This window comes from Pogoniulus pusillus, chromosome 18 (assembly GCF_015220805.1).
Source record: "Pogoniulus pusillus isolate bPogPus1 chromosome 18, bPogPus1.pri, whole genome shotgun sequence".
Taxonomy (NCBI): Eukaryota; Metazoa; Chordata; class Aves; order Piciformes; family Lybiidae; genus Pogoniulus; species Pogoniulus pusillus.
In genome coordinates, this window is record NC_087281.1 from 24,269,830 (window position 1) to 24,295,457 (window position 25,628).

Consider the following 25,628-nt stretch of genomic DNA (forward strand, 5'->3'; position numbering starts at 1 on the left):
GGCTGGATGTTAGGAGGAAGTTCTTGCCAGAGAGAGTGATTTGCCATTGGAATGGGCTGCCCAGGGAGGTGGTGGAGTCACCATCCCTGGAGGTGTTCAAGAAAAGCCTGGATGAGGCACTTAGTGCCATGGTCTGGTTGACTGGAGAGGTCCGGGTGATAGGTTGGACTGGATGATCTTGGAGGTCTCTTCCAACCTGGTTGATTCTGTGATTCTATGGTTGTATGTGCTTGTGGGAATAAGTTGGCTAATGAAGAGTTTGGGTTGGTGGCCTGGGGCATCTTTTCTAGCCCAGCATTCTAACAGGTTTTCATAGGGTTTTTTTAATCAATAGTGGGAGGTTTATCTAAGTTCTCTAAGGACTCTGCTTTTAAAATTTCACAGAATCACAGAACTAACCAAGGTGGAAAAAACATATCTTATCATGGAGTCCAGCCTGTCACCTAAGCCTTCTAATTAACCCATGGCACGAAGTGCCTCATCCAGCCTCTTCTTAAACACCCCAGGGATGGGGACTCCACCGCCTCCCGGGCAGCTCATTCCAGTGGGCAGTCACTCCTTTACAAGTCTTCCTGGCTAGCTTCTCCTAAATAAATTTTAAGTGTTAGTGTCTGGATTTATGCAAAGTCTTATTGACTGCATCCAGAAGCTTGGTATCTTGCCAGTGATTCCTGGTGAAAAACATTTAGGGGTGACCTCACTACTGTCTACAACTACCTGAAGGGAGGCTGTAGCCAGGTGGGGTTGGGCTCTTCTGCCAGGCAAGCAGCAACAGAACAGGGAGACACAGTCTCAAGTTGTGCTGGGAGAGGTCTAGGCTGGATGTTAGGAGGAAGTTGTTGGCAGAGAGAGTGATTGGCATTGGAATGGGCTGCCCAGGGAGGTGGTGGAGTCACTGACCCTGGAGGTGTTCAAGAAAAGCCTGGATGAGGCACTCGGTGCCATGGTCTGGTTGACTGGATAGGGCTGGGTGCTAGGTTGGGCTGGCTGATCTTGGAGGTCTCTTCCAACCTGGTTGATTCTATGATAAGCACTTGAGCACATACTTAATGTTAAGTTCTGCTGTAGAAGTCATGTAGGAAAGCTCAGAAGTTTTCTGGTTCTCTCATGAGAAATCAGTTCCACCTTGGATGTTATCCATTAGATTGGTCACATTTCCTCATGGGGTGTTTGTGTGTCTGGATAAAATGATTCTTTTATTCAATAATAGTAACCAGCTGCCATGTATTTAAGTTATCTTATGTGCTGATGTCTCAGTTACCATCATCTATCATAGGTTGTAGAAATGGTTTGAAATGGAGATATCTGGTAACAGAGAAACTTCTGCATAGGTTTTGTGTTTGTTTAGTTAGACTAGCTTCTTGAAAAAGAGTGGTTCACAAGAAGCCAGTACTTTTACCTTAGGCAGACTTAAGTTGAGAAGCATAATGCTGAATAGTCAATAAAATGGTCAGTGCTTCCATATTGCATCTTACTCTTCAGCATGCAGAAGGAAGTTCATTTGCTAAATGTTTACCAAATGATCACCTTCTTTCAGCCAAAATGAAGAGAAGGACAGAACCTGAATATGGCAGCCCCCAAAAGAAGCAGAAGGAGAGGACAGAAGACTTGGGATTAGCCCTCAGTTCTACTTCAGATGATGAAACTCAACTTAGTAATCACACTACTCAGGGTAAGGTTGGAGATAATGAACATACTGCTGCAGGAAGTCATTATAATAACTTGGAATTGAATCCATGTCTTCTGAATCCCAGTTTGGATTGATTGCCTGGACCTCAAGGGCATACTATCTTTAGGTTAAAAATGACATTATTTCTGCCTGCAGCCTTGGGGTGCTGTGATTGTTGCTTTGTTTGTTTGTTAAATTTCATCCAAATAGTTTGGTCTGAGAATTGTATAAATTCAGACACAGAAAACAGAATTTGAAGTAGGTGCTAAATGTGTGGTCTAAAGTGATAAATATTCATGCAATGTGTGAGCATAATTCTTGAAATAGATGAGCATAATTAACCTTTTCAGTAGTTATTTCTGTTTCAGAGACATTCAGTATTGAGGAATTGTGGGTGCTCAGTTTTGGGCTCTCCAGTTTAAGAAGGGCTGGGATGTGTGCCTCATGAGGAGAGGCTGAGGGACATGGGGCTTTTTAGTTTGGAAAAGAGAAGACTGAGAGGGAGTTTAATAAATGTGTATAACTGTCTGAGGGCTGGGGGTCAGGAGAGGAGAGACAGGCTCTTACTTGCTCCCTGTGATAGGATGAGGAGCAGTGGATGTAAGCTGCAGCACAGGAGGTTCCAGCTCAACACAAGGGAGAGCTTCTTTACTGTAAGGGTCACAGAGCCCTGGCACAGGCTCCCCAGAGACCAGACACGCCACAGTGCACTACAGCATTCATTCTGTGGCCTGTTTTGCTCCTGTAATGGAGCTTGCCTGGAGAGGTGGTATGTGTGCCCAAGAAAAGGGAGGAAATAACCAGGTGTTGGTTCCACAGGGAGATATTACACCTGCATGCTTCCCATAGCACTTGTGAGATACTGAAGCATCCTCTCTGCATTGTGAGAAGGTTTAATGAGTCACACTCTATAGGTCTTTGTGTGATTACTGAGATGTCTTTCTTCCATTTTCTTTTTATTTCCATACTCGTTTTTCTCACTTTTTTTCCCCCTTATGTATTTTTTCAGAGTCTTCCAGTAGCAGCAGTGGGTCTGACAACGAGAATGATGAAAAAAGACCAGTCTTCAGCAATGAGTTCAAACAAGATTCCCTTGTGGAGGGCACTTCATCTCGCTACTCAATGTATAACAGTGTCTCCCAAAAGCTCATGGTAGGTCATAATAGTTTTGGACCAAACTATTAAGACATGATGAGAGCAAAGTGAAAAGACCAGTCTGTTCTAAGAGATTTTGATTGTGGTTGTGATTCTCCCTGTAGCAATATTCTCTGCTTCCTTGAGCCAGCCACGGCGCAATTGGGAGAATCTGAGAGAGCTGGGTTGAAGAGGATCTGTTGAAAGAAGCTGATTCATACCTAGGCCTAGGAGAATCTGAAGGAAAAATCTCTGGGTCAGGCAGCTTGCTGAACTTGCCAAAGAGTCCTACTATTTGGTAGCTTGCAGTGCTTGAGTTAACCAGTGCCATGGAAGAAAGGCCTTAACAGATCCCGTGATTTACATGCATTTCTTTGGTTTTGGAGCCTGGCTGGCATAACCTCATTGAATTATTACCATAGTTGCTAAGGTATTTGCTTATCTTTCAGTTACTGCCACTCTGCTTTACGTAGGGCTGGATATGTCTTGAAAAGGCCGGGACTTGTGAATGGTAGCAGCTATGACAACTAAGCTTGGGAGGTGTTTGCCCAGCCTCTTGGTTGCAGTGTTATGTGGGGAAGCAAGTACTTCTGGAAAGTTCTAATAAAATTATCCACTGTCCCTGTTTAACAGTAGACCCAAATGTGGCAGCTTGTTTGAAGGCAGTAGTAGGCTGTAGAGGAGAGGAGTCTGTTCGGGTGCATGCTGTTACACTTCCTGATGCAAGCTTTGTCATTGCTTTCTCATCAGTATCTCAGAATCCTGAAAGAATTTCTGTTCTGGCTAACAGAAACAGAGCTGTTTTGCCCAAGAGCATCAGGGAACACGAGATGTATAGTTCTGTGTTACTTGAAATGTAACAGGAACTCAGTGGGCGACTGAACTTGTGTCCCGTTTTGTTCTGTGCTGGTGCTGCACTCACAGGAGCAGGGGTCAGCAATCTTTCTGTGGTGGTGGGGTCATCTTGCACCTGCCTTACCAAGTTAGAAGTTCAGTCTTCTGCTAGATGCTGGGAAGTGCTACCTGCTACTAGGAGTGGAAACAAAGTGATACTCAAGTGGAAACAAAGAGATACTCAAGTTTTACCTCAAGGAGATAAAACTCTGTGGGCCAGCAGGATCATGCCTCTAAACAAGAAAAGAACATTTAGCTTTTGCTGAATTCAAAACTGAATGGGGTCCAGAGACAGAGAGTTGCTGGTTGTGCCCCTGGGTAGATAAATCCCATTGCTGATTGTTCAGAATCTGTCCACGTGCATTTTTGGCACTGGGCTGCAGTTCTGCTAATTTTAGCACAGGACTACCTTTCACTTGGAGAGTTCTCTCCTGAGCCAATTTGGGTCACCACGATACAGGAGCTTTTACTACTGAATTTGGGAAGCTTTTGTTTGTAGGCCTTCATAAATTTGAATATAAAGATTGAAGTAATGTCAAGTCTGGTTGAATCATTTGGTAGAGTTAGGTAAGGAAAAGGGGAAACAGTCCTTGATTACTGGAAGGTCAAAATTCTGTCCTTGGAAAATCAGTGTGTAACAGGCTTGGTGGTGATCACATTTGCTGCACTTATTTCAAGGTCTGATTCTGAGCCAGGTAGCAAAGGCAAAGGGAAAACACCACACACCTTTGTGTAAAACCTGTCAGGTGGTGTTGTGTTGTTTCTCATACAAACTGGTAACGAACAATGTTTTTGTTGCCTCTCACAGGAAGGAATAGATGGATAGCATTCATTCAGAGTAAGACTTAAGAATTAAGTCTTTTATTTACCTACTGTCTTGTAGATGCATACTGGAGGAGTAAAACTGTGTTCATGATTTTTGTTGTTTTTCTCTTGGTGATAAAACTTATGAAAAGAAAAGCCTGAAAAAATCGTAGTTGATGGACATACTTCTTGTAACCTGAGAGGTGAGACTGTGTTCCAGGAGCAGCTCCTTGCATTCCGCCTCTGAGCTCTAGGGGAGGTGTTGTGAATCTGCTGAGTGTGTGCCACAGCCGATACTCATTCACAGCATGGATTTTTCTTCCTGTGCCAGTGTCGTTTGGGTGCCTCACTGCATCTCCCTCCGAGTGGGAAGTTCCTGCTGTACCGATGTTCTGTCATTTGCTGTTGGGTCAGACGTGCTTTGGATCTGGTTTTATTGCGTGCTGCCTTAGTGAAGGAACTGAGTGTTGAGTCCTGAATGCCACATCTGAGATAAAAAACGCTCACTGCCTTCAAGTCACTTCAGGGAGATGTGCTGTTTTCCCTCCTAGACTTGGACCTCGGTAACAGTACGTAAGGTGAACTCTGCTTGCCTCAGTGGGCTTCTTTGCTGTCTTTGTAGGCCAAGATGGGCTTCCGGGAAGGAGAAGGTCTGGGAAAATATGGCCAAGGCAGGAAGGATATTGTGGAGGCCTCCAGTCAGAAGGGAAGGAGAGGCTTTGGGCTGACACTCAAAGGATTTGATGGGGAGCTCAATATTGACTGGCAGGATGAGCCAGAGGTAAGTACTTTGTGTTTAGAATCCCATTTCTGTTGCTGTGTTTGCCCTCTAGGAATGATGCTGAGTGTTGTCTGATACACCTGGCTTCCTACCATGAAGTGGGGCTGCTGAGTAGACCCAGGGCTTTGTTTCAGAACTGCATGGCAAAAACTTCTGTTCTGGCATGAAAGTGGTTTCGGGTGGAATGTTGCTGTTCAGGTGGGACTTGTTTGTGAGTTATTTGGTGTGAGAGGGCTGCTGCATGTTGTTATTTAAAAAGAAACACCAAACCAAAACACTGAATCCCAGGGATCTGGCAGACAGACAGTAAGTCAGAAGGTTCCATCCATCCTTGACCAGTCCTTGTTGGTCAAGGGCAGCAGTGCTTGTCAGGTCGTGTGTGGTGCATGTTATAGTACTTTGCTCTCCATCCTTTAAATTGTTTCCAGCAGCTGAAAATAATATCAGAGGTTATTTCATGAGAGTCAGGAGTTTGAGACCCGTTCAGTAGACTCGTTGGTTTAGGTCTCATTCATTCAGCTTGCAGCAGTTAAGTGTTATGTACAATTAACCCTTGTGTAATAAATACAAGAGGGTTAGTAGATCTTAGTAGCTTCTCTTTGTGCAGGAGTAGCATCAATTTGATCTTAACTGGTAAAACAGTTCATTCCCAAGACTATAAACATGTTGAAAACCTGCAGTAAGTTGTGGAATGAGGGAGCCTTTCAGAAAGAGTGTGTAAAACGTGACAAGGAACTGGTCTTTGTCAGCTGTCTGTTGAAGTGTACCTAAAATGTGCTTTCAGTCTAATGAGAGAGAGGAAGACAGGACTTTTGTCTTGGCTACTAGTTCTGACTTGACTGTCTAGTTCTGGAGCCCCTATTACAAGAAAGATCTGGAGGTGCTGGAACATGTCCAGAGAAGGGCCACAGGGATGATCAGAAGACTGTGAGGACAGGCTGAGAGAGTTGGGATTGTTCAGTTTGGAGAAGAGAAGGCTCCAAGCAGACCTTATTGTGGCTTTCAAGTATCTGAAGGGGGCCTACAAGAAGGTTGTTGAGGGACTTTTTAGGATGTCAGGTAGTGATAGGACGAGGGGGAATGGATCCAAACTAGAAGAGGGTAGATTTAAATCAGACATTAGGAAGAAATTCTTCACCATGAGGATGGTGGGGCAGTGGAACAGGCTGCCTAGAGAGGTGGTGGAAGCCCCATCCCTGGATGTTTTTAAGGCTAGGCTGGATGTGGTTCTGGGCTACCTTCTCTGGTGGAAAGTGTCCCTGCCCATGACAGGGGAGTTGGAACTAGGTGATCTTTGAGGTCCCTTCCAACTCTGACACTTCTGTGATCCTGTGAGCGGATACTGCTGTGTGGTGTGTTGCAGCAGAGGTTTTTTTGTTTGTTTGGTCTTGGGTCGTTGTTGTTATGTGTGGTTTGTGCTTTTTTCCCCCTTGATTTTAAATCCAAGTAAATAAAACATGCTTTAGACTAGGAATAAAAATTCTATGGTTGACCCTAAAGTAATGCCATAACTCTCTATGCTAGGACTGGGAGACAAACTTTTGGGGAGCAATTAGCTGTTACATTTTGCTAGCGGAAACATTCTTTGGCTCTTTTCCTGCATCTTGTGTTTGCAGCCCAGTGCCTATGAGGAGGTGGACTGGTGCCTCAAGTGTACCACGGAAATCCCTGATGCTCAGGAGCTGAAGGAGTGGATGACTGTGGGGAAGGTAATTTTTTACATCTTGGAACCTAGCAGCACTGCTCAGTTCAAAATGGTCGCCTTGTCAAAGACTTAAAATAGCCTAGGCTGGATACTGCTTGTGCAGCTTTCTGCTTAATGCTGGTCCAACTAGATCAGGTTGCTCAAGGCCTTGTTTGGCTGAGTTTTGAGTATTTCCAAGGATGGAAATTACATAGCTTGCTCAGGCATCTGTCTCAGTGTTGGATAATCCAGCTGACAGAAGAAAAATTCCCTGTGGCTAACTGGCTTTTTTGTTGTTGTCGCAGCTTGTGTCCATTGTTCTTGTGTTATTGATGTCCATCTCTAAGAGTCTAGATCAGTCTTCTCTATTTCCTGCTGTTAACTCTTGTAGACAGCAACAGGATCTCCATCTCTCCATTCTGAACTCTCAGTCTCTCCTTATACCCCAGCTGTTTCTGCACCCTCATCATCTTGGTGACCCATTTGCTGGGCTGGTTCCAGTACATCTGTGTGTCACTGGAGAGTGCTAATCTGGATGACTGCATTCCACATGTGGTCTCAAGCTGCCTCAAAAAGGAAGAATAGTTCTCAGTGTGCTTTTGCTAACACAGCCTATTATGTGCTTGGCAGCCTTCACCCATTACTGGTATATACTGTGTTCTGGAATGACTGATACCAGGTTTGCCAATTGTTATCTGTGTTCTTGTCCTGTTCCAGAGGAAGATGGTGATTGAAGATGAAACAGAGTTCTGTAGTGAAGAGCTTTTACATAATGTCCTGCGGTGCAAGGTGAGTCCCCTTCCTTAGAGAGAAACTGAAAGTTCTGGAGAAGGAAATGAAATAAATAATGGAAGAGGAATGAGTAGTTTTAGGTGGTAGGCAAGAGCTCAATGTTATTTCACCTCCATGCTATGACTTAGCATCCTGTCTGTTCAGCAGCGTGTTTGGCTCCTCAGCCTTCATAGAGATGAATGAAAATGATCTCCCTTTCTTTGTCAAGCTAAGAGGCTGAAGACTTGAATAAGCTAATGAAATCTGTTCCCTTTCTTTTGTCCCATGTTTCATTTTCCCTCCTAGATTTTATCATGCCTTGCACCGTGAATGTATATATATGTGTGAGAGAAACACCTTAGGCTGGGACTGCTGTTGGGGTTGCTAACCACATAGTCAGGCTTTGGAGCTATGGTTGTGGAATTGTTTTGTTATTACATTTACATAAGAACTGTGGTGGCTTAAAAGAGGAATGAGTGTCATTGTGATAGAAGAACATTCTTATTGGTGAGCCAAACCCTGTTCAGAGTTTGCTGTCTAAGAAAAGAGAAGCATGAGGATAGGAGATGCTCCTGCCTGTCTATCCCTCAGGCCTGTGCCTTGTCCAGCTCAGTTTTGTTTCTCTTTGCACAGAGCGTATTTGATGAGCTGGATGGAGAAGAGATGCGTCGAGCCCGGACAAGGTCAAACCCTTATGAGATGATCCGTGGAGCTTTCTTCCTAAACAGGTTTGGAGCACTTGTGGTAGTGTAGCACCTTTCCCATTTATGTTTGTGTTCAGCCCTGGGAGCCAGAGTTCAAACTTAACAGGTCTCTGTTTGTGTGTTCACAGGGCTGCGATGAAGATGGCAAATATAGACCATGTCTTTGACTATATGTTTACAAACGCTAACTTGGATGGGGTGAGGACCTCTTTTAACTTTGAAACAGCAGTACTTTCTCAGAGAAAGGAGAATCCTTAAAATGCCATCTGGGAAAAAAGGTGCTTGCAAGGCTTCTCTGACTGAGTAGTGCAGTTTATGGTGTCCCTGGTTTGACTGATGGGAGCTGTTTCTGGGTCAGTGGAATCTCCTTCATTTCCTGTTGCAGACACCGTTAAAGGAGCGAGAAGCAGAGCTGCTCTACTTTGCTGATGTGTGTGCTGGTCCTGGAGGCTTCTCCGAGTATGTCTTGTGGAGGCGAAAGTGGCACGCGAAAGGATTTGGCATGACCTTGAAAGGACCAAATGATTTTAAACTAGAAGACTTCTATTCTGCTTCCAGTGAGCTTTTTGAGCCCTACTATGGTATGTAGCGCAGGGATGAGCGTTACCTGATGGTTTTTGCTTCTGCTGTATCAAAAGTGAGGCTATTACTGATACCAGCATGGGGCTCTAGGAGGAATATGTTTATAGGGAAACCTTTTGCGAGGTGGAAGGAGCCTGTGATCTGAGAGCAGGATTGAGACCAGTGAGCTTGCATATCAAGTCACATTTCTGCATTTGTTTCCAGCGTGCCCTGGAAATGTGGTGTCTGTTTTAAGAGGTGATACTGGAGTGCTTTAAGATTGCTTGACAGTAGTCTTCCCACTTCATTGATGTGCCTGAAGCACAGCAAGTGGAATGGCTTGTCACAGAGTTGTAGAATAGTTTGGGTTGGGAACCAGGTGAAAAAAGTCACCAAGTTCCAATCTCCCTGTCATGGGCAGTGATGCCTTCCACTAGACCAGAGCCTCATCCAGGTCAGCCTTGAACACTTGGAGGGAGGGGGCATCCACCTCTTCTCTGGACAACCTCTACCAGTGTCTCACCACCCTCAAAGTACAGAATTTCTTCCCAATATCTATCTAAATCTACACTCTTTCAGTTTAAAACTGTTACCCCTCATCCTGTTGCTACTCTGCCTGATGAAAGAGTCTCCCTGTCTTTTCTGTACTTTTAAGCTCTGGAAGGTCACTATGATGTTTTCCCAGAGCCTTCGCTTCTCCAGGGTGAACAATTCCAGCTCTCAGCGTTTTCTCATAGGTGCTCCAGCCCTCTGACTTGTCCAGAGATCTATTAGCAGAGCTAGAGACAGAATCCTCCTGTGTCAGACGTCCCTAGCTCTGCTCTAATAATTGATTGTGGGTTTTTAGTGCAGATAAATAAACTGGCTTTGCGCTAAAGGCTCTCCCTGAATCTCTGTGACTAAAGGATGTTTTAATCCAAAGAGGTTTAAAACAACATGCTTTACCTTGCTTTCAGGCACACTAAGCAGGTATACAGAAACTTGCTGCACATCACCCCATGGATAGTAAGTTGTTAAGCTCGCTGCTAGGTTTGAGCTTTTTGTCTGCATAGCCTCTAGGAACAGGAAATGAAACAGGAGGACTGCCAGTGTTCCTGCTGCTTATTCCAGACCATGTAAAGGCAATCCGGCTGTGACTGCCTGGTGCAGAAAAGGGCTTGATGTTCCACTGTTGTGCTGTTTTTTTTCTTCTTCTCCACCACTCTGACTCTTGTTGACTGCCACCTTTGACACCTGAGCATGAACTCTTAGCACTTCAGGATTAGCTCTGTTGAAGAGAAGGTTCATGGCAAGGGCAGCAGGGCTGATAAACCCATTGTTCCAAGGTTGCCACGTTAGGGTCTTCATAACTCACAGCAAACTAGTGCTGTGATAGAGATACCTGTGAAAATGTATAGCCCAATGGCTGTGATGCATTTTCTTGATCCCTTTCTGTCTGTTAGACTGTAGTCTAGTGAAATGTGTAGAAACTCTCTTCCAGTGATGGGAAGGAAGTAGACTGCTGTGCTATTTGTGTTTTGAAGAATGGTAACAAATTCTGGCGTCACTTCACTTACTGGCAGGAGGATCGATGAGGAACTTAGTTATCAAAGCACTATCATGCATCTTGATCTCTGCTGCTTTCTGGTCCTCCAGATCAGTTAATAGAAGCTGTAGTTCTGCAAGATTTATAGGGACTGATACCAAATAGAAGTTCAGGCTTCTTCAAAGACAGAATTGTTGAGCTCTAGAATACACCTTACGTTAGCCTTCTGAAACATCAGCCTAAGGGACAATCTGCCTCTCTTTAAAAAGAAAGCCATATGGGAAAGTTGTATGTACATTCATGCACAAACCTATTTCTCTTTCCCTTCTGTCCTTATAGACTTGTTCACAGGGTGGGGTTGGGGTTAGTTTTTTTTGGGGGGTTGCTTTTTTAAATTCCAGATTGTGTTGTGTTTGGAAATAAGAGTGTTGGTGTTTCTTTGGAATGATTTGTAGAATGTGGCCAGTGCAGAATATAAACAATTCTGCCTTGTCTGTAAAAACATAGTAGTACCTGTTAGTAGGTTCAGCTCTGTGTCATTCCTGCTTGGATGAGAATATTATGTTCTCAGGTAGTCAGCTGTCATCTCAGCAGAGGGCAGTGAGCGTTTTATGTTTTCCTGAGGCTGATGTACAACTTACCATTTAACCATAGCTATTCACAGAATCATGGAATCAGCCAGGTTGGAAGAGACCTCCAAGATCGTCCAGTCCAGCCTAGCACCCAGCCCTAGCCAGTCAACCAGACCATGGCACTAAGTGCCTCATCCAGGCTTTTCTTGAACACCTCCAGGGATGGTGACTCCACCACCTCCCTGGGCAGCCCATTCCAATGCCAGTCACTCTCCCTGTGAAGAACTTCTTCCTAACATCCAGCCAAGACTTCCCCCAGCACAACTTGAGAATGTGTCCCCTTGTTCTATTGCTGGTTGCCTGTTGTGTAGCTTTGTTTAGTCCTGACCACTCAATGGGACTGATTTTCCTAAATAAACAGGCACCTCTGGTGGTGAGCAATGGAGTATATTAATGCTTATTTGTCTAGCAAGGTCTGAGTAATTTTCTGAGTAGATGTCAGTTGAATACAACAGATCATCTGCACACACTGATTTTAATGTCTGCACTTGCAAACAGGTTGATAATTGTCTTCTCTTTCCCTCTTAGGAGAGGGAGGGATTGATGGAGACGGAGACATCACTCGCCCAGAGAACATTACTGCTTTCCGGAATTTTGTTCTGGACAACACTGATCAGAAGGGAGTGCATTTCTTAATGGCTGATGGGGTCAGTCCATTGCTTTTTCTTCTGTGCTAATGACCAAAAGTGATACCTTGGTCTGCATGCAGTAGGATCTTTGACACGTGTCTGTAGGTAGGCTGAAATTCTTCAGGGCTTGCCATTGAAGTTCCTGGCGGCACTGGTTTTTATCTGAAGGGAATGGATATTAGCATGATTTAGCTACACAGAATTCTTTGCTTGACCAACGGATTTGTAGAGACGCTAATCATATGCTATGTGCTTTGCAGGGTTTCTCAGTGGAGGGTCAGGAAAATCTGCAAGAAATCCTAAGCAAACAGCTCCTGCTTTGCCAGTTTCTTACAGCGCTCTCCATTGTCCGGACAGGTATGTTTTGTCCATTAATCTTCTTCCTCTAACAAGTGGGTGGCATTGTGGAAGGATGCTGTACAACTGTTATTAACATGTCACGGAGTCTGCTCTTCAGTGAGGCTGCCACAGAATTGAGAGTGTACGTGTACACTGAGGTGGTTGTCACAATGCTAGGAGAACTAGGGCAGAAAGGGGAGATTGTCAGTGTCTGTTTTGCTTTGAATTAAAAGCACATTTAAAGCTCTTGCAGTGTGTTATGTTGCTGTCTTGGAGTAAGGTCAATAGTGTGGCAACTGGACAGTGCAGCTGAGTTTTATGGCACTATCTGACCAACTGCTTCCTTAGTATTCTAACAGACTGGTTGGAACAGAGTGATATTTATCCAGTTCAACCTTCCTTCTAATTTACAGCTTTTCTCCTTTAAGTCTGTCATCTCTGACTGAAACAAGATGATGTCTGACATCATCTTGGCTGTACCTCATTGCTGCCAAAAGATGGATGGCAAGCTCTGTCTGGTTTTGATGGCTCCTTTCTTTTGCTGAGTGTATTTAGCATTTGGTACTGATGCAGAAGATAAAAATACTCATTATCATAGAGTGATTTAGGTTGGAAGGCATCTCAAAGATCATCTAGTTCCAACCCCTGGCCATAGGCAGGGACACCTCGCACTAGAACATCCAGCCTGGCCTTGAACACCTCCAGGGAGGGAGCATCCACAGCCTCCCTGGGCAACCTGTTCCAGTGTTTCACCACCCTCACTGTAAAGAACTTCTTCCTAACACCTAATTTAAAACTCCCCTCTTCCAGTTTAAACTCATTACCCCTTGTCCTGTCATTATGAGAGCTTGTAAATAGTCCTTCTCCAGCCTTCCTGTAGGCCCTCTTCAGATACTGGATTATGTTATTGTTTATCTTGTGCCCTATGTTTAGAATTACCTGAAGCAATGTTCTGTTTAGCAGTGGTCTGAGATGTGATCTGTTAAAGCAGTAACCTTCTGTAAGTCTTTCCTTTCTGGGTAGATAGTAGCTCTGTAAAACTTGACTGCTTTTTGCTTGGGGAAATTGGGAGTCTTGTTTGAAGGCAAAAGGCAACATAGGCTCTTACTAAATGATGAGTTGTTCCGTTTAAGTAATACCTGCTTTTTCCTTCAGCCCAAGGTTTCTTCTTGTGCATATCAGAGCTCCTCTTCTTTTGAGGTTTTTGCATAGCATGCTGCCATGCAGCATAGGGCACAGTTTGGACCTGGAAGGTGAGGATAGGGCATGGATAGAAGGTTTGCTTGTGAGACACTCTGCATAATGATTTGATGCTGGATAGGGAAATGTTCTCTTCAGAGATACAGGGAAGATGGTTCACGGAGCCCAGATTACCTCCTTTGTGAATGTGCTGTTTCATGTTGAAAAAACCCACTTTAACAGTTCTGCAGAAGAGAATTCTTGAGGTGTCTAATGTTTCTTGCTTTCCTTGTGATCTGCTGCTCTCAGTGTGCTTCCTCACTTTTTTTCCAGGAGGACATTTTGTCTGCAAAACCTTTGACCTGTTTACTCCATTCAGTGTGGGACTTGTTTATCTGCTGTATTGCTGCTTCGAGCGAGTGTGCATCTTTAAACCTGTGACAAGCCGCCCTGCTAACTCAGAGAGGTGAGGTTCTTGAGCGTGGCTGGAGCCTAAAAAACCCCTTGTCCCTAAATACAGTTACAGGTGGATTTGGGCAAGTCTAGTAGAAGCTCTATGACCTGCCACAATTGGCAGCTCTCTTGGAAGAGAAAGCATTTCAGATGCTTAGCAAATTGTGATGTTTGACAAGGTAAAGAATGTATTTCCCAGATTACCCTTCTGGGGAGAAAGCAGCAGAACTGAACATATAACAGATCCTGGGTGGCATGAAACAATTACAGTCTACAGTTCCAGGGAGGCTGGAGCACATTATGTGTGTTAGCATTGGGCCTGCCTGGTGTAGCAGAATTTGTTCCCTACCGGAGGGAGATGTGTGGAGTTTTTCAATAGGATTGAGTTTCTCATTCTTTTCAGAGCATAGCAGATGTATAATGATAGGTGAGACTGCAGCTTCCTAGGGATACCCTGGAGGGAAGAATTCCTGGGGTTTAGGAGACTGTCCTGATAATGGGAGCGATACAGGAAAGCTGGCTGTGTGCAAGAACTAACTGCGCATGGGCTCTGCACCTTGCTCTGCAGGTACGTGATATGCAAAGGGTTAAAGGTCGGGACTGGTGACGTGCGGGACTATCTCTTCGCGGTGAACATCAGACTCAACCAGCTGCGCAGCTCCGACGTGGATGTCAATCTTGTTGTCCCCTTGAACGTGATCAAAGGCGACCAGGATTTCTGTGACTACATTGTCCGGTCCAATGAAAAGTGAGTGCCTCTGGGCAACAAAGGCTACTGCCCCGGACAGGTTAACAGGCGGTTGTAGCTTCTTGCACTTGCGGGGTTACCTGTCTGTGCTGCTCTGCTGATCTGCTTTGGCTTCCTGAGAGGCTCTTGTAGCAGAGAAGAAGGGACCCTGTGCAGAGATAAGTGCCGAATACTGCTGGTGACTATCTGGCCTCCCAAGTACTATGTGGAAAAAAAAGGAGGCCACTGCTTAGTTCTTAGTTTCAGTGGTCTTCCTGTGACTTTAAACCGTGTTGGCAATGACCTGTCACTGCTCTAAGGGGCTTACTGGCATCCTCCTGTTGTCTCAGCACTCTTCTTTGTTTTGAACAGCATAGAAAAACCTTGGTGAGTAGCTCGGTGCCTGACTGAAACTTGTGCTCTCTTTCAGCCACTGCAAAGTTCAGATAAAGGCACTTGCCAAGATTCGCGCCTTTGTTCAGGACACGTGAGTACACTCCTCTGGCTTTCGGCGAGGACTACAGATCAATTGTCTTGCCCTTCTTTAGTGTGCTCTTGATTTGAACTGGTTCTTGCCTGGGCCTCTGTAGCCAGGAAAGTCAATAGTGCTTTTGAGTAGCTCAGTTTGGTTTGCTGCCTGAGTTAATTTGCAGACAGGTGTGGGTGGATGAGGGAGTCCTGAAAGCTGATGGTCTATTATCACCCTTCTGGAGAAGGCTTCCATGTGGCTGCTAATCAGTCCTGCAGACCATGAAACAAAGCTAAACATGGAGATGGAGGTGGGTGGAGGATGGGTAGTGAAGGCAGTACAGCATAGTGTGTGTTTGCCATTCCCAAACCAGATACTGGAAGATGCAAGTTTCATAGGGCTAAGATGTGTAACGCTGCAAGAGCAAGGGTGTTTCGCAGTCTTAGCAGTCTGTTCTCTTCCGCTAGGACACTGATTGAGCCACGGCAGGCTGAAATCCGAAAGGAGTGCCTCCAGCTATGGGGGGTAAGTAAGCTGCCAATTAGAGAGGTCGTTAAAGTGTCTTTGCTGTGATGAAACAAGAATGGTGATGTAATACAGATAGTTCTAGCCAAAGGTTTAATACATTGTCTTGTGGGAAAGTCAAGGACAACTTCAAGCTATTTATGTGAGCAAACAGAATGTTTCTGATTCATTGTGTGTATGGTTTAACTGAGTAAGCTTTGCTGCAGCTGAGCATATTTCCTCAGACAGAGTGAACTTGGTGGATGGTTCCCAAGTATTAAAGCTCTCAAAAAAGTCTTGCTTGTGAATCTGCAGTGCCTGCAATAGGGTCATATATATGGCAGTCAGTTTCCCAGGCTAATTGTGTGTCTTTGATGAAGTAGTGTTTCATGAAAACATACATGAGATCAAAGATTTAGTCTGAAACTGCCTGAAGAAGCCTGTTGTTTCCTCTGAGACATGGTATACATGTATGAAATGTGCAGAACACATGAGACCTTCTGTTTGCCAGGTGAGCTCTCCAGCAACTGGAATCCCAAAAGCAGAGGTTTTAGAGGATGGTTTGTTATGTGTTGAAACCAGAGAGGTTCCTATGAGCATGCCAAATTAAAACACTGTTCTCAGTTGTTTGGATTTATTTTCAGATTCCTGACCAGGCTCGTGTTGCTCCTTCATCTTCAGATCCCAAGTCCAAGTTCTTTGAGTTGATCCAGGTGAGACCTTTCCCAGAAGCCTCTTCTGATCCCTTTTGTGTAAACATGGCTTTTTCCCGTGGGAATGAAGAAGCTATTCCTGGACTCTTGATTCATGCAGCAGTTGCATTTGCCTACACGTTGATGTATGGTGTCTCATTTGCCTTTCCCATACTTGGCACCTGCAGGGCACGGACATTGATGCCTTCAGTTACAAGCCCACTCCTCTGAACTCCACCACGCTGGAGAAGATACGCCAAGTGTTAGATTACCGCTGCATGGTGTCTGGAAGTGAGCAGAAGTTCCTCTTGGGACTGGGGGTAAGTGCTGAGAACAGTCCCAGGAGTTTTGCTGGCTCACTTCAGTGCTACTCTTCTGCTTTCCAGTTTCATCCCATCCTTTCCTATCTTCAGAGGCTAGAAAGGATCACCATCAGCAGTCCCTGAGACTGCTGGTTATTTTGTCTTTCTCCTGAGTTCACTAATTAACCCTGGTTTTGTAGTTGCAGCTGATGCAGAGCCTTACACTTTTGCTGTTGTCTCAGTTATCTTCTCTGTCCTTTTAATGGTGTTCCATTTCTGCTGCTTTATCTGGTTATGAAAAGTCACCAACAGAGTCAGTGGTTTTGCTCTTTACTGTACAAATTAAGGTTCTTCTTTAAGACTTCTGACAAAGAACTGCTCATGACAGCCTAGGACAAAAAGATTGTCTGAGGGCTGCTCTACAGTTAGCCAGAGGTCTGTCCTCCACCCTTGCTGTTGTGAAGCTTTGGCTGAATCTGTCTTCTACACACAGAAATCACAGATCTACACCTGGGACGGTCGCCAGTCGGATCGCTGGACAAAGCTGGATTTGAAAACTGAGCTGCCACGAGATACCCTTCTCTCTGTGGAGATTGTTCATGAGTTGAAAGGAGAGGTAGGAGGCTGTTCTCTCCCTTACAAGTGCCCGCAGATGTAAGAACAGTTTCGCCCATTCTGCAGAAGAGGGCACAGAATTAAACTCTCTGTTTGTGCAAGGTGCAAAGGTTTCCTTTGCTCTTTAGAGAAACTATTTTGGATGATTTCCTTCTTTCTGACTGCTGCTATTGAGAGCAGCTTTTAACATTGTTTTGGAAACACTTGGAACATACTGGTGTTATCCTGCATGCCTTGACATTGACAATGTGACTTAATGGCTTCTGTGGCTCTTGGGGTGCTGAACTGCTCAGTAGTGATCACAGGCCTTGGGGAAAAGACCCCACGGTATATTCACGGTGGTATTTTCTTATGGTATATTCACAGGGTAGGATGTTTGCCTGGGAGTTTACCAGTCCTCTGGCACCTCAGATGAGGAGGCTTTGTGCTGTGGTACCTGATAAGGCACAGGGAACTGGTGGTGGCAGCTATGGTCTTGCCCTCTATCACCTGAGACAAAGCTGTGCATTTGAAAGATGCCAGATTTCAGAGTGGCATGCTGCTGTACAGTGAGCAGGAGGGAATTTGTGTGCTTCCTAATACCTGGAAAGCTGCTTTCTTGGGCAGAAGAGAATGATGTCCTCTCAAAAAATGGACTACAAATTAAAGCGGCAGTAGCAACACTCTGAGTCTTCTCTGTATTTGCCTCTCTAGGGGAAAGCTCAGCGGAAAATCAGTGCCATCCACATCCTAGATGCCTTGGTGCTGAATGGCAACGACGTTCGAAAGCAGCATTTCATCCATAGGTATGGAGGATCTGGAGAAGTTTCTTTCTCAACATAAATAGGAGTGACTAGGAGCAGCATTCACCCTAAAAGCAGATTGCTGAGCACAGGGAGGCAATTGCATTCAGCTGAAACACTGCTATAAAGATGAGCTGTGGATGAATCCACTCTGAAGCACGGTGCATAAAGCCTTCTCTAGCTGTACCATGGCTATGCAGGGGAGCAGGTCTCGCTCCTTGCTTGCTCCGGAGTGAGACAGGTGTACTCTGAGTAGGCATCCTGGGAATATGAAAGAGCACAGATGATAACTGGCTGAGGGAGAAGAAATGAGCCCCTGTATTTCCTTCCTCAGGGACATGCTATCTCTACTAGTCCAGGAGCGGGTGAGCTTGTAGAGGAAGCTGTGGAGACTGATTCCTAATGGATAACAGCCAGTATCACTAAACATAGAACTGGGAGGACAGGGTGGAAAAGTCTTGCTCGTGCTGGTGTGGCTAACAGTGAAGGCAGTCTGCATTTGCTGAAGCATCTGGTCTGTTCCTCTGCTGAAACTTGCCTACTGCTGTGGCAGAGATCTTGCTAACTTGCCAGATTCTTCTTTCCCTCAGGATTCATCTGGCAGAGAAGTTCGTCAAAGCTGTTTCTAAGCCTAGCCGGCCAGATATGAACCCCATCCGGTGAGTGGTGACTCCTTCAGCCTGCTGTGCTTTGGTTTCAGTGTGTTGGAGGGTGAAGATCAGGAGCTGAAGGGAAGTTAAATTTCAAGCTGAAATTCATGTTCTGTTCAACAGATATTTAAGATAAATGTGCTGGTTTGAGGCTAATTGGAATATTTTAATGAGTAAAATTGTAGGCTGTGAAAAGAAAAAAACGGTGATGTCTGCTTCACTCACAGGTTTGCTGAGACGCATAAAAACAAGGGCACAAACACAGATAAGGCAGTCAGTGTCTGTGTTTCTCCCTGGCTTCTGCCACATTAACTGCTTCTAGCTGGATCTGTGTAACCCAACTAATCACTGATTCTAGCCCCTCCTTGCCGATCCCTCCAACTCACCTTGCATGTAAGGCAGGTTCTGGGATAACAGAAGGGGTTGGAAAGAAGGTGGAAGGGTGGCTGGGAGCCCCTCCTGGGGGCTCTGGTTTCTGGGAGGGGTATTGTGTTTCTGTATTACTTTGAACTTGTATTTTCATGTATGTAGCTGTAAATATTTGTAATCTCTTTTAAATGTCTGCTGGTAAATTGTGCTAAGATGTGAATATAAAGCTTCATTCCTTTACTTCCATCTGGCTGACTTCTAGTCTGGGTGAATTCATTGGGAGATACCTGGGCAGGTATCTCCCAAACCATCACTGTAAAGGTTGACATTGTGTAAGTCGTGTCCTTCTTCATGTTTCTGACAGTTGTGTTGTCATCACAGGTGGATTGGTTTGGTTTCTGCTGTTCTCAAGTACCTGCTATTGTAGGTCTAGCACTCAGCTTGATCATTGCAAAGGCTTCTATGTCCTTGTCTGCCCTGAAGGGTCAGCAGTTGTTCAGAGATGCAGACTGCTAGTAGATAAATGAAGTGTTGACCAGCATTTATGATCTCCAAATGGTTATCCTGAGTAGAAGGCTTTAGTTACCAAGGAAGTTCCTGATAAAGGGCTCCAGCTTTGGCTGCCTCCTGACCTTCCATATCATTTATTCTCCTATGGTGAACCATAAGAGCATCATTATGCTGGGTATCAGATAGTTACTGTGGGCAAAATAGCTTCTGTTTCAGAGGCTAGAAGTGCTGTGATATGGTGGGAGAAGCTGGAGGATTGGAAAGAGAATGTTACCCATGTGGATGAAAGATGATGAGTGAGCTTATGGGTTAACTCAATAGACAGCTGCGATAACTAGAGGAGCTCAAAATGTGGGGGAGAGTTGAAGGGGAAGTGAGGAGAGCTGTAGAAATGGTTTGTGGAGGGATCCTTTGCTGCTCTTGTGAAAAGATGTTCCAGTTGTGCTCTCTGGAGCCTGATGCTTGCAGCAGTGTGAGGGAAACGGGCGGCTGGGGTGTCAGATCAGAGACAGTGCTGCTTAAACTTTCCAGATGTCTTTCTGTGTCTTGGAAAAATAAAACCAAAAGCAGTTTGACATAATTCTAAGAATGATGACTCTGAGTAATGGTTACTAATTAAAAAGAGGAAGTTACCTTGAGGTAAAAAACAGCTACTGGGTTTGTGGTGTAGCTGAGGACAGAGACAGTGACGGTCAGACAGTTTGCTTTTACTGTGGGGCCAGCATACTGAGGCTAGAACCTGCCTGAGGTTGACCTTGGTGAATTTACCTCATGGGAGAACAAAGGCAAGTGACTGATTGTTCTTCCTGTTCTGTATACTCAGTTTGGGGTAAAAATGCACAACTTCCTTAGCAGCAGAGATGCTGCTTACAGCAACTGAGCCATGAGCATGCAGCTGTCAGGCTTTCTCAAGCCAAAAGCAGTAAGGCACTGGAGCGTAAGATTGAGGATAAGGGTGAACCTCAGTCATGCCTGACCATCTCATGCTGTACAAAATGAACTGTTTGGCTGCTCTCTGTGGCTGAGACAGGAAAAAGAAGAACAGTGTAGATATTTTATTTAATCACATTTTTGTTTGTTTCTATGCAGAGTGAAGGAAATGTACAGATTGGAGGAAATGGAGAAGATTTTTGTCAGGTAAGTAACAGGCACATTAAGGTTATGAGCTACCAATGTGCAGGATTGGGAGGCATGTGCTGACCTACGATTGAGGAGTGCTGAGGGAGCTGTTGGAGCTCCTGCAACTAGTGGCTGCTGTTCCTGAGATGCTGCTGAATGACAGCATCCTCCTAACAAATTCCAGTGCTGTAGCTGTGGCCAATACGCTTTACAACAGTAGGGGGTAGCCATGGCACTGGAGTTTGTGTGCAGAGGCGTCAGTGGCTTGCAAGATTAGGAGTCCATACCTGAAATGGGAACCCATTTTTGATTAAGTGTAGGTGATCATCACAGACCCTTCGTTGTAGTACTCAGTTTGCTACCTGATCTAGACAGCTCTGGCTGATTTCTCTGTCCTTGTGTGGGAGGCAAGAGACCGAAGAGTCTGAATCCTCCAGGGTGTGATGATTGTGTCCTGTCATGCACGGTGTGGTGGGTTTTCACTGCAGTGCTGTGGAGGATGTGCAGGCAGCATGTTGTGCTCAAGAGGATGGTAAAAGAAGAAAAAGGAGTCTCTTATCCTTGCCTTCTCTCAACGTTTAGGTTAGAGATGAAAGTCATTAAGAGTTCCCGAGGCATACCCCGGCTGTCCTACACTGGCCGAGATGACCGCCACTTTGTGCCCACAGGACTCTACATCATACAGACTCTGAATGGTAGGAAGAGAGTCAACCCTCTTACTTAGCTCTTCTTTGTATCTTCAGAGAACAAGCATTGACCAGACTTGCTCCTGTTGTAACTTGGTAAAAAACTAATGGGAGTATTCCAATGGCCAGAGATTAATTATTTGAATGTAATGAAGGTAGCTTGGATTTGGATAAAGTTGAAGGTATTTATGTGATAGGTTCTGCAGGTTGATTAGTTATCGTGTGGGTGATTCAGTTTCTTTGCCTGATAACTTTGTTTTTTAATGAGATCAGAAGTTTTCCTTAAGAAGGTATTTTCCAGAGTAGCATTATGTGGAAACAACCCATTTGGAGTGTCAGCTTTTAAAGGCAGGGTGAAGGGAGTTTTTCCATTGAAAGGAGACAGCTTGGGAAGCAAGTCTTCTTGGGGGAGTGAAAGAAAAAGGAATGAAAGAAGGATCCCAATTATTGCTATAGATTTCTCCTCCCTATTTATGTGTATTTGTACTGGGTGGTTTTTAACTTCTCTCTGTTTTGTGTCTGATGCGTGCGCCTCTTCTGCAAGACCCTTGGACGATGGCATACAGCAGAAATACTAAGAAGAAGTTCTTCTTCAACAAAGTGACCAGGCAGACAATGTACGAGCTCCCTTTCGAAGCCATCGCGCCCTTTCAGTGAGTACAAGCCAGAGGTGAAGCTCTGTGTGCGTGTGAGACAGAGAGGAGAATGTGTTGTCAGGTGGAGGTGTCTGTCTGGGTATGTGGAGGAGGGAGTTGAGGCGTGCGGTGTGCTGTGTGCGCTTGTGCAGTCGTTTGCGGTGCGAAAGCAGCTCGCTCACCAGCAGGGTGTGCTGCAGAAAGCTGGCATCTGCGCAGGCTTTTAGGGAACTGCTGAGCTGAATTTGTGGATTTTGCAATTAATTGCTCTGAGTACACAACTCTCACAACTTTGTTCCCCTGACTGCCGCAGAGTCCAAGTTACTGAACCTGCCTGCACAAAGAGAGGTGGGAACTGAGACCGGTAGCTGCTGCATCTCTGTATTTTAAGATGCTGGTTCAGAAGTTGCTACTTGGAAAGCAAATCCCAGCTCATTTAGCACAGGCTCTGGAATAAGCTGTAAATAGCTGGGAGCTGTTTAAAGAGAGTGAAAAGCAGCATCTCTGAGGGAGAGGGTGGAGTCATTGGTCACTGTCACACCTCAGGGCTCATGGGAGATGTTGTGCAGAACATGCCCTCAGGGAGTCTGGACAGAGGTGCCCTCAACCACCACCAGCCAGGACTATGCCTTTGTGTATGAGATTCATAGGAAGTAGGGCTCCTGATTTTCTCATGTTGAATCTCCTTACCTACCTTGTGGCAGTGCTGTTAAGAATCCTTAAGCTTTCCTTAAGCAGATAAATGGAGGAACAGGCTTAAAAAGTAGAGGCACAGGGTTTTTTCCCTCAGTATGTTGGGATGGGGTTAGCTCTGCCTATTGGCATCAAGGTGAGTGGTGCTGTCAATACACCAGAGGGACAGGATCTCATCCAAAGGGACCTGGACAACCTGGATGGCTGGGCCCAGGTTCACCACCTGGGCTGAAACAATCCTCACTGTCAATACAGTCTGGGAGATGAGGTGCTAGAAAGCAGCCCTGAGGAAAAGGGTCTGGGAGTACTGATGGACTAGAAGCTAAACATGAGCAGACAGTGTGGGCCTGCAGCCCAGAAGGCAAATCGCATCCTGGGCTACATCAAAAGAAGCATTGCCAGCAGATCCAGAGAGGTGATTCTGCCACTTCGCTCTGGTGAGACCTCACCTGGAGTACCGCATCCAGGTCTGGAGCCCTCAGTACAGGAAGGACATGGACCTGATGGATAGGTTCCAGAGGAGGGGCACGAAAATGTTCAGGGGGTTGGAGCACCTCTGCTTCGAGGACAGGCTGAGGGAGCTGGGGTTGTTTAGTCTGGAGAAGACTCTGGGGAGACCTAATAACGAGCTTCCAGTACCTGAAAGGGGGCTACGAGAAGGATGGAGAGAGACTGTTTACAAAGGCCTGTAGTGATAGGATGAGGGGCAGTGTTTTCAAGTTAGAGACGAGCACGTTTAGCTTGCATGTTAGGAACAAATTCTTTACCACGAGGGTAGTGGAACGCTGGAACAGGTTGCCGAGGGTGGTGCTGGAGATATTCAAGGTGAGGCTCGACGGGGCTCTGGGCGACCTGATCTAGTCGAGGCTGCCCCTGCTTAGTGCAGAGGGGGATGAACTAAATGATCGTTGGAGGTCCTTTCCAACCCAGACCATTGTATGATTCACTCTGAAGTAGTCCAGCATGAACCTGCATGAATGACTGAGAAGGTGGAGGGAGGGCTTGTGTGGGACTCCAGAAGGGATGTGTTGTGGTTAGTGAGTACTAATGTGTCTGTAATTAGCCATTGACATGTGCTCTTGTCGCTGTGCTAGTACTGCTTTGTTAGAACAGCAGCACTAAATAAGCTATGAATATTAAGTGTCAGTAATTGTACAAAACTAAAGGCTGCTGTGTTGGCAGTCATTAGCAGCTCGGTTTTCATTATGGCTGGGAGGATGTTGAGGTAGCGAGGGAGGGCCGTGCTTGATGGATGGAGTGAGAGATGGGTAGGAATGGAACTCTCAAAGCCTGGGTTATTTCACAGGAGGAGGAAGAGGGGTGTTGGTAGCTGCTTCTGTGCAGTGTGAAGTGCTGTTCATTTGCACAGCTCCAGAGGGCAGTTGTTACTGATTCTAGTAGGTTTGTGGTGAGTGATTAGAGTGCTGCTGCTGGCAGATTTTCTAAATTCTTCATTAAGGCCTTTCCATAGCTGGCAATGACAGTTCCATCATCTCAAAAACTTAGGGGGAGGCAGGTTTTCTGCTAATGACCTGTCTCCTTCCAGCAAATACTGAACTGAACTGAGCTTCGTTTCTTGACTGAAGCTGGAATTAACGAGGTTGTTTCCATGGAAATCTCTTAGGCATGGAAGTTGCTGTACCTTAAGGGCTGTAGAGTTTGCAAGGTGAATGAAGCACTGGTCTTTTTCTAAGGTATCCCTTAGATTAGAGTACCTCTATGTGGCTCCCACTGCAAGGGCAGCCGTCTTTGTAGTGCACTTTGTGGCTAGGATGAGTGTTTTCCTTCCCCTCCCCTGCTACATTAATCTTCCTCTTCTCTCTGCCTACAGCGTCTGCCATTACAGCCGCCTCTTCTGGGAGTGGGGGGAAGGTGTCAAAGTGCACGACTCTCAGAAGAGGCAAGATCCAGACAAGCTATCAAAGGAGGATGTCCTGTCTTTCATCCAAGCACATAACCCTAAGCTTGCTCTCTTGAGGAGTGCAGGAGGAACTGAGCCCGGCTTGGACTCATCGGGAACTGATGCAACTCCACAGCTTCAATCCTAGCCTTCTCCAGGGCTGACTTCCTAGAGGTGATTGAAGCAGGCAGTGACACGCAGAAGGCACAGGACGAGGCTCTACCCTGGCAGTGTATATTAGATTATGGCCCAGATAGCATATGCTGCCAGCGTGCCCTTGGTGACTCTTCCAGCCCTTCTGTCCTGACCTGCAGGAGAAAGTCCCAGGCCACACGAGATCCAGTGAGAACTCAAATAAGAACATCTCTTCCAATCAGTCTGAGGCTCTATGTATCTTTTAGGCGGTGGGTGCAGCACAGGCAAACAACAGCTGGCATAAAAAGAAAACTTCTCCCACCCTCTGAAAGAGCTCACCTTGCTCCTCAAGGCCAGGTGCCAGAACAGATGTCAGGGGGTGTGAGAAGCACAGACCTCCTTCATCGCCATCAAAGGCTTTTTAATTCATTACTTACAAACTGTCCTTGTTCTCTTGATCAGTGTTCTCTCACAGTGCTGCCTCTGGGCAGTGAAACTTTGTCTATTTTAATCCCCACATCTCCCCCTTCACAGTATCATCAGGGTTGGAAGAGACCTCACAGATCATCAAGTCCAACCCTTTTCCACAGAGCTCAAGGCTAGACCATGGCACCAAGTGCCACGTCCAACCTTGCCTTGAACAGTTCCAGGGACAGCGACTCCACCACCTCCCCGGGCAGCCCATTCCAGTGTCCAATGACTCTCTCAGTGAAGAACTTTCTCCTCACCTCAAGCCCTTCTTTATTAATAAAACATATTTGTTTAATTGTTCTATTTACTACTGTTTGAATGCGACTCTAGCACCCAGTGGCAGAGCATAGTCCAGACTCGGAGTCAGCAAGGCAGCAATGTAACGGACATCCACCAACGACTGATTGCTGTGCTGCATCCCAGTCAGCGGCTGTCCTCCGGTTCCAGAACAGATGAGACAAGCAAGCTGTGCTCGTTTACGTGGTAAAGCAGGCAGAGAAATTCAGCTCCTATCACCAATCTGCCAATTCCAGAAAAGCTCTCAGGTTCTGTTATCACCATCTGGGAGAGAGAGTTCTGCAGCTGTGTTTTTTCCTGGTGTTTCTGAATC

At 45.6% G+C, this 25,628-nt stretch overlaps 1 protein-coding gene across 2 annotated transcripts in view; it reads left to right on the forward strand.

Moving 5' to 3' along the window:
• The window catches only part of CMTR1 (cap methyltransferase 1), a 28,771-nt gene extending 3,458 nt beyond the window's left edge, over positions 1-25,313 (forward strand). For both annotated transcript variants that reach the window (XM_064158830.1, XM_064158829.1), the window contains 23 exons: positions 1,538-1,672; positions 2,679-2,821; positions 5,124-5,282; positions 6,899-6,991; positions 7,684-7,755; positions 8,371-8,465; positions 8,570-8,639; positions 8,827-9,022; positions 11,688-11,806; positions 12,049-12,145; positions 13,640-13,772; positions 14,328-14,507; positions 14,917-14,973; positions 15,423-15,480; positions 16,104-16,172; positions 16,340-16,471; positions 16,947-17,069; positions 17,762-17,853; positions 18,441-18,509; positions 20,469-20,516; positions 21,081-21,193; positions 21,729-21,837; positions 24,344-25,313. In XM_064158830.1, coding sequence (XP_064014900.1) covers positions 1,543-1,672; positions 2,679-2,821; positions 5,124-5,282; positions 6,899-6,991; positions 7,684-7,755; positions 8,371-8,465; positions 8,570-8,639; positions 8,827-9,022; positions 11,688-11,806; positions 12,049-12,145; positions 13,640-13,772; positions 14,328-14,507; positions 14,917-14,973; positions 15,423-15,480; positions 16,104-16,172; positions 16,340-16,471; positions 16,947-17,069; positions 17,762-17,853; positions 18,441-18,509; positions 20,469-20,516; positions 21,081-21,193; positions 21,729-21,837; positions 24,344-24,560 — 2,574 coding nt within the window. In that variant the 5' untranslated portion in view covers positions 1,538-1,542 and the 3' untranslated portion in view covers positions 24,561-25,313. The remainder of the gene's footprint in view (positions 1-1,537; positions 1,673-2,678; positions 2,822-5,123; positions 5,283-6,898; positions 6,992-7,683; positions 7,756-8,370; positions 8,466-8,569; positions 8,640-8,826; positions 9,023-11,687; positions 11,807-12,048; positions 12,146-13,639; positions 13,773-14,327; positions 14,508-14,916; positions 14,974-15,422; positions 15,481-16,103; positions 16,173-16,339; positions 16,472-16,946; positions 17,070-17,761; positions 17,854-18,440; positions 18,510-20,468; positions 20,517-21,080; positions 21,194-21,728; positions 21,838-24,343) is intronic.
• Positions 25,314-25,628: the final 315 nt, after the last annotated feature.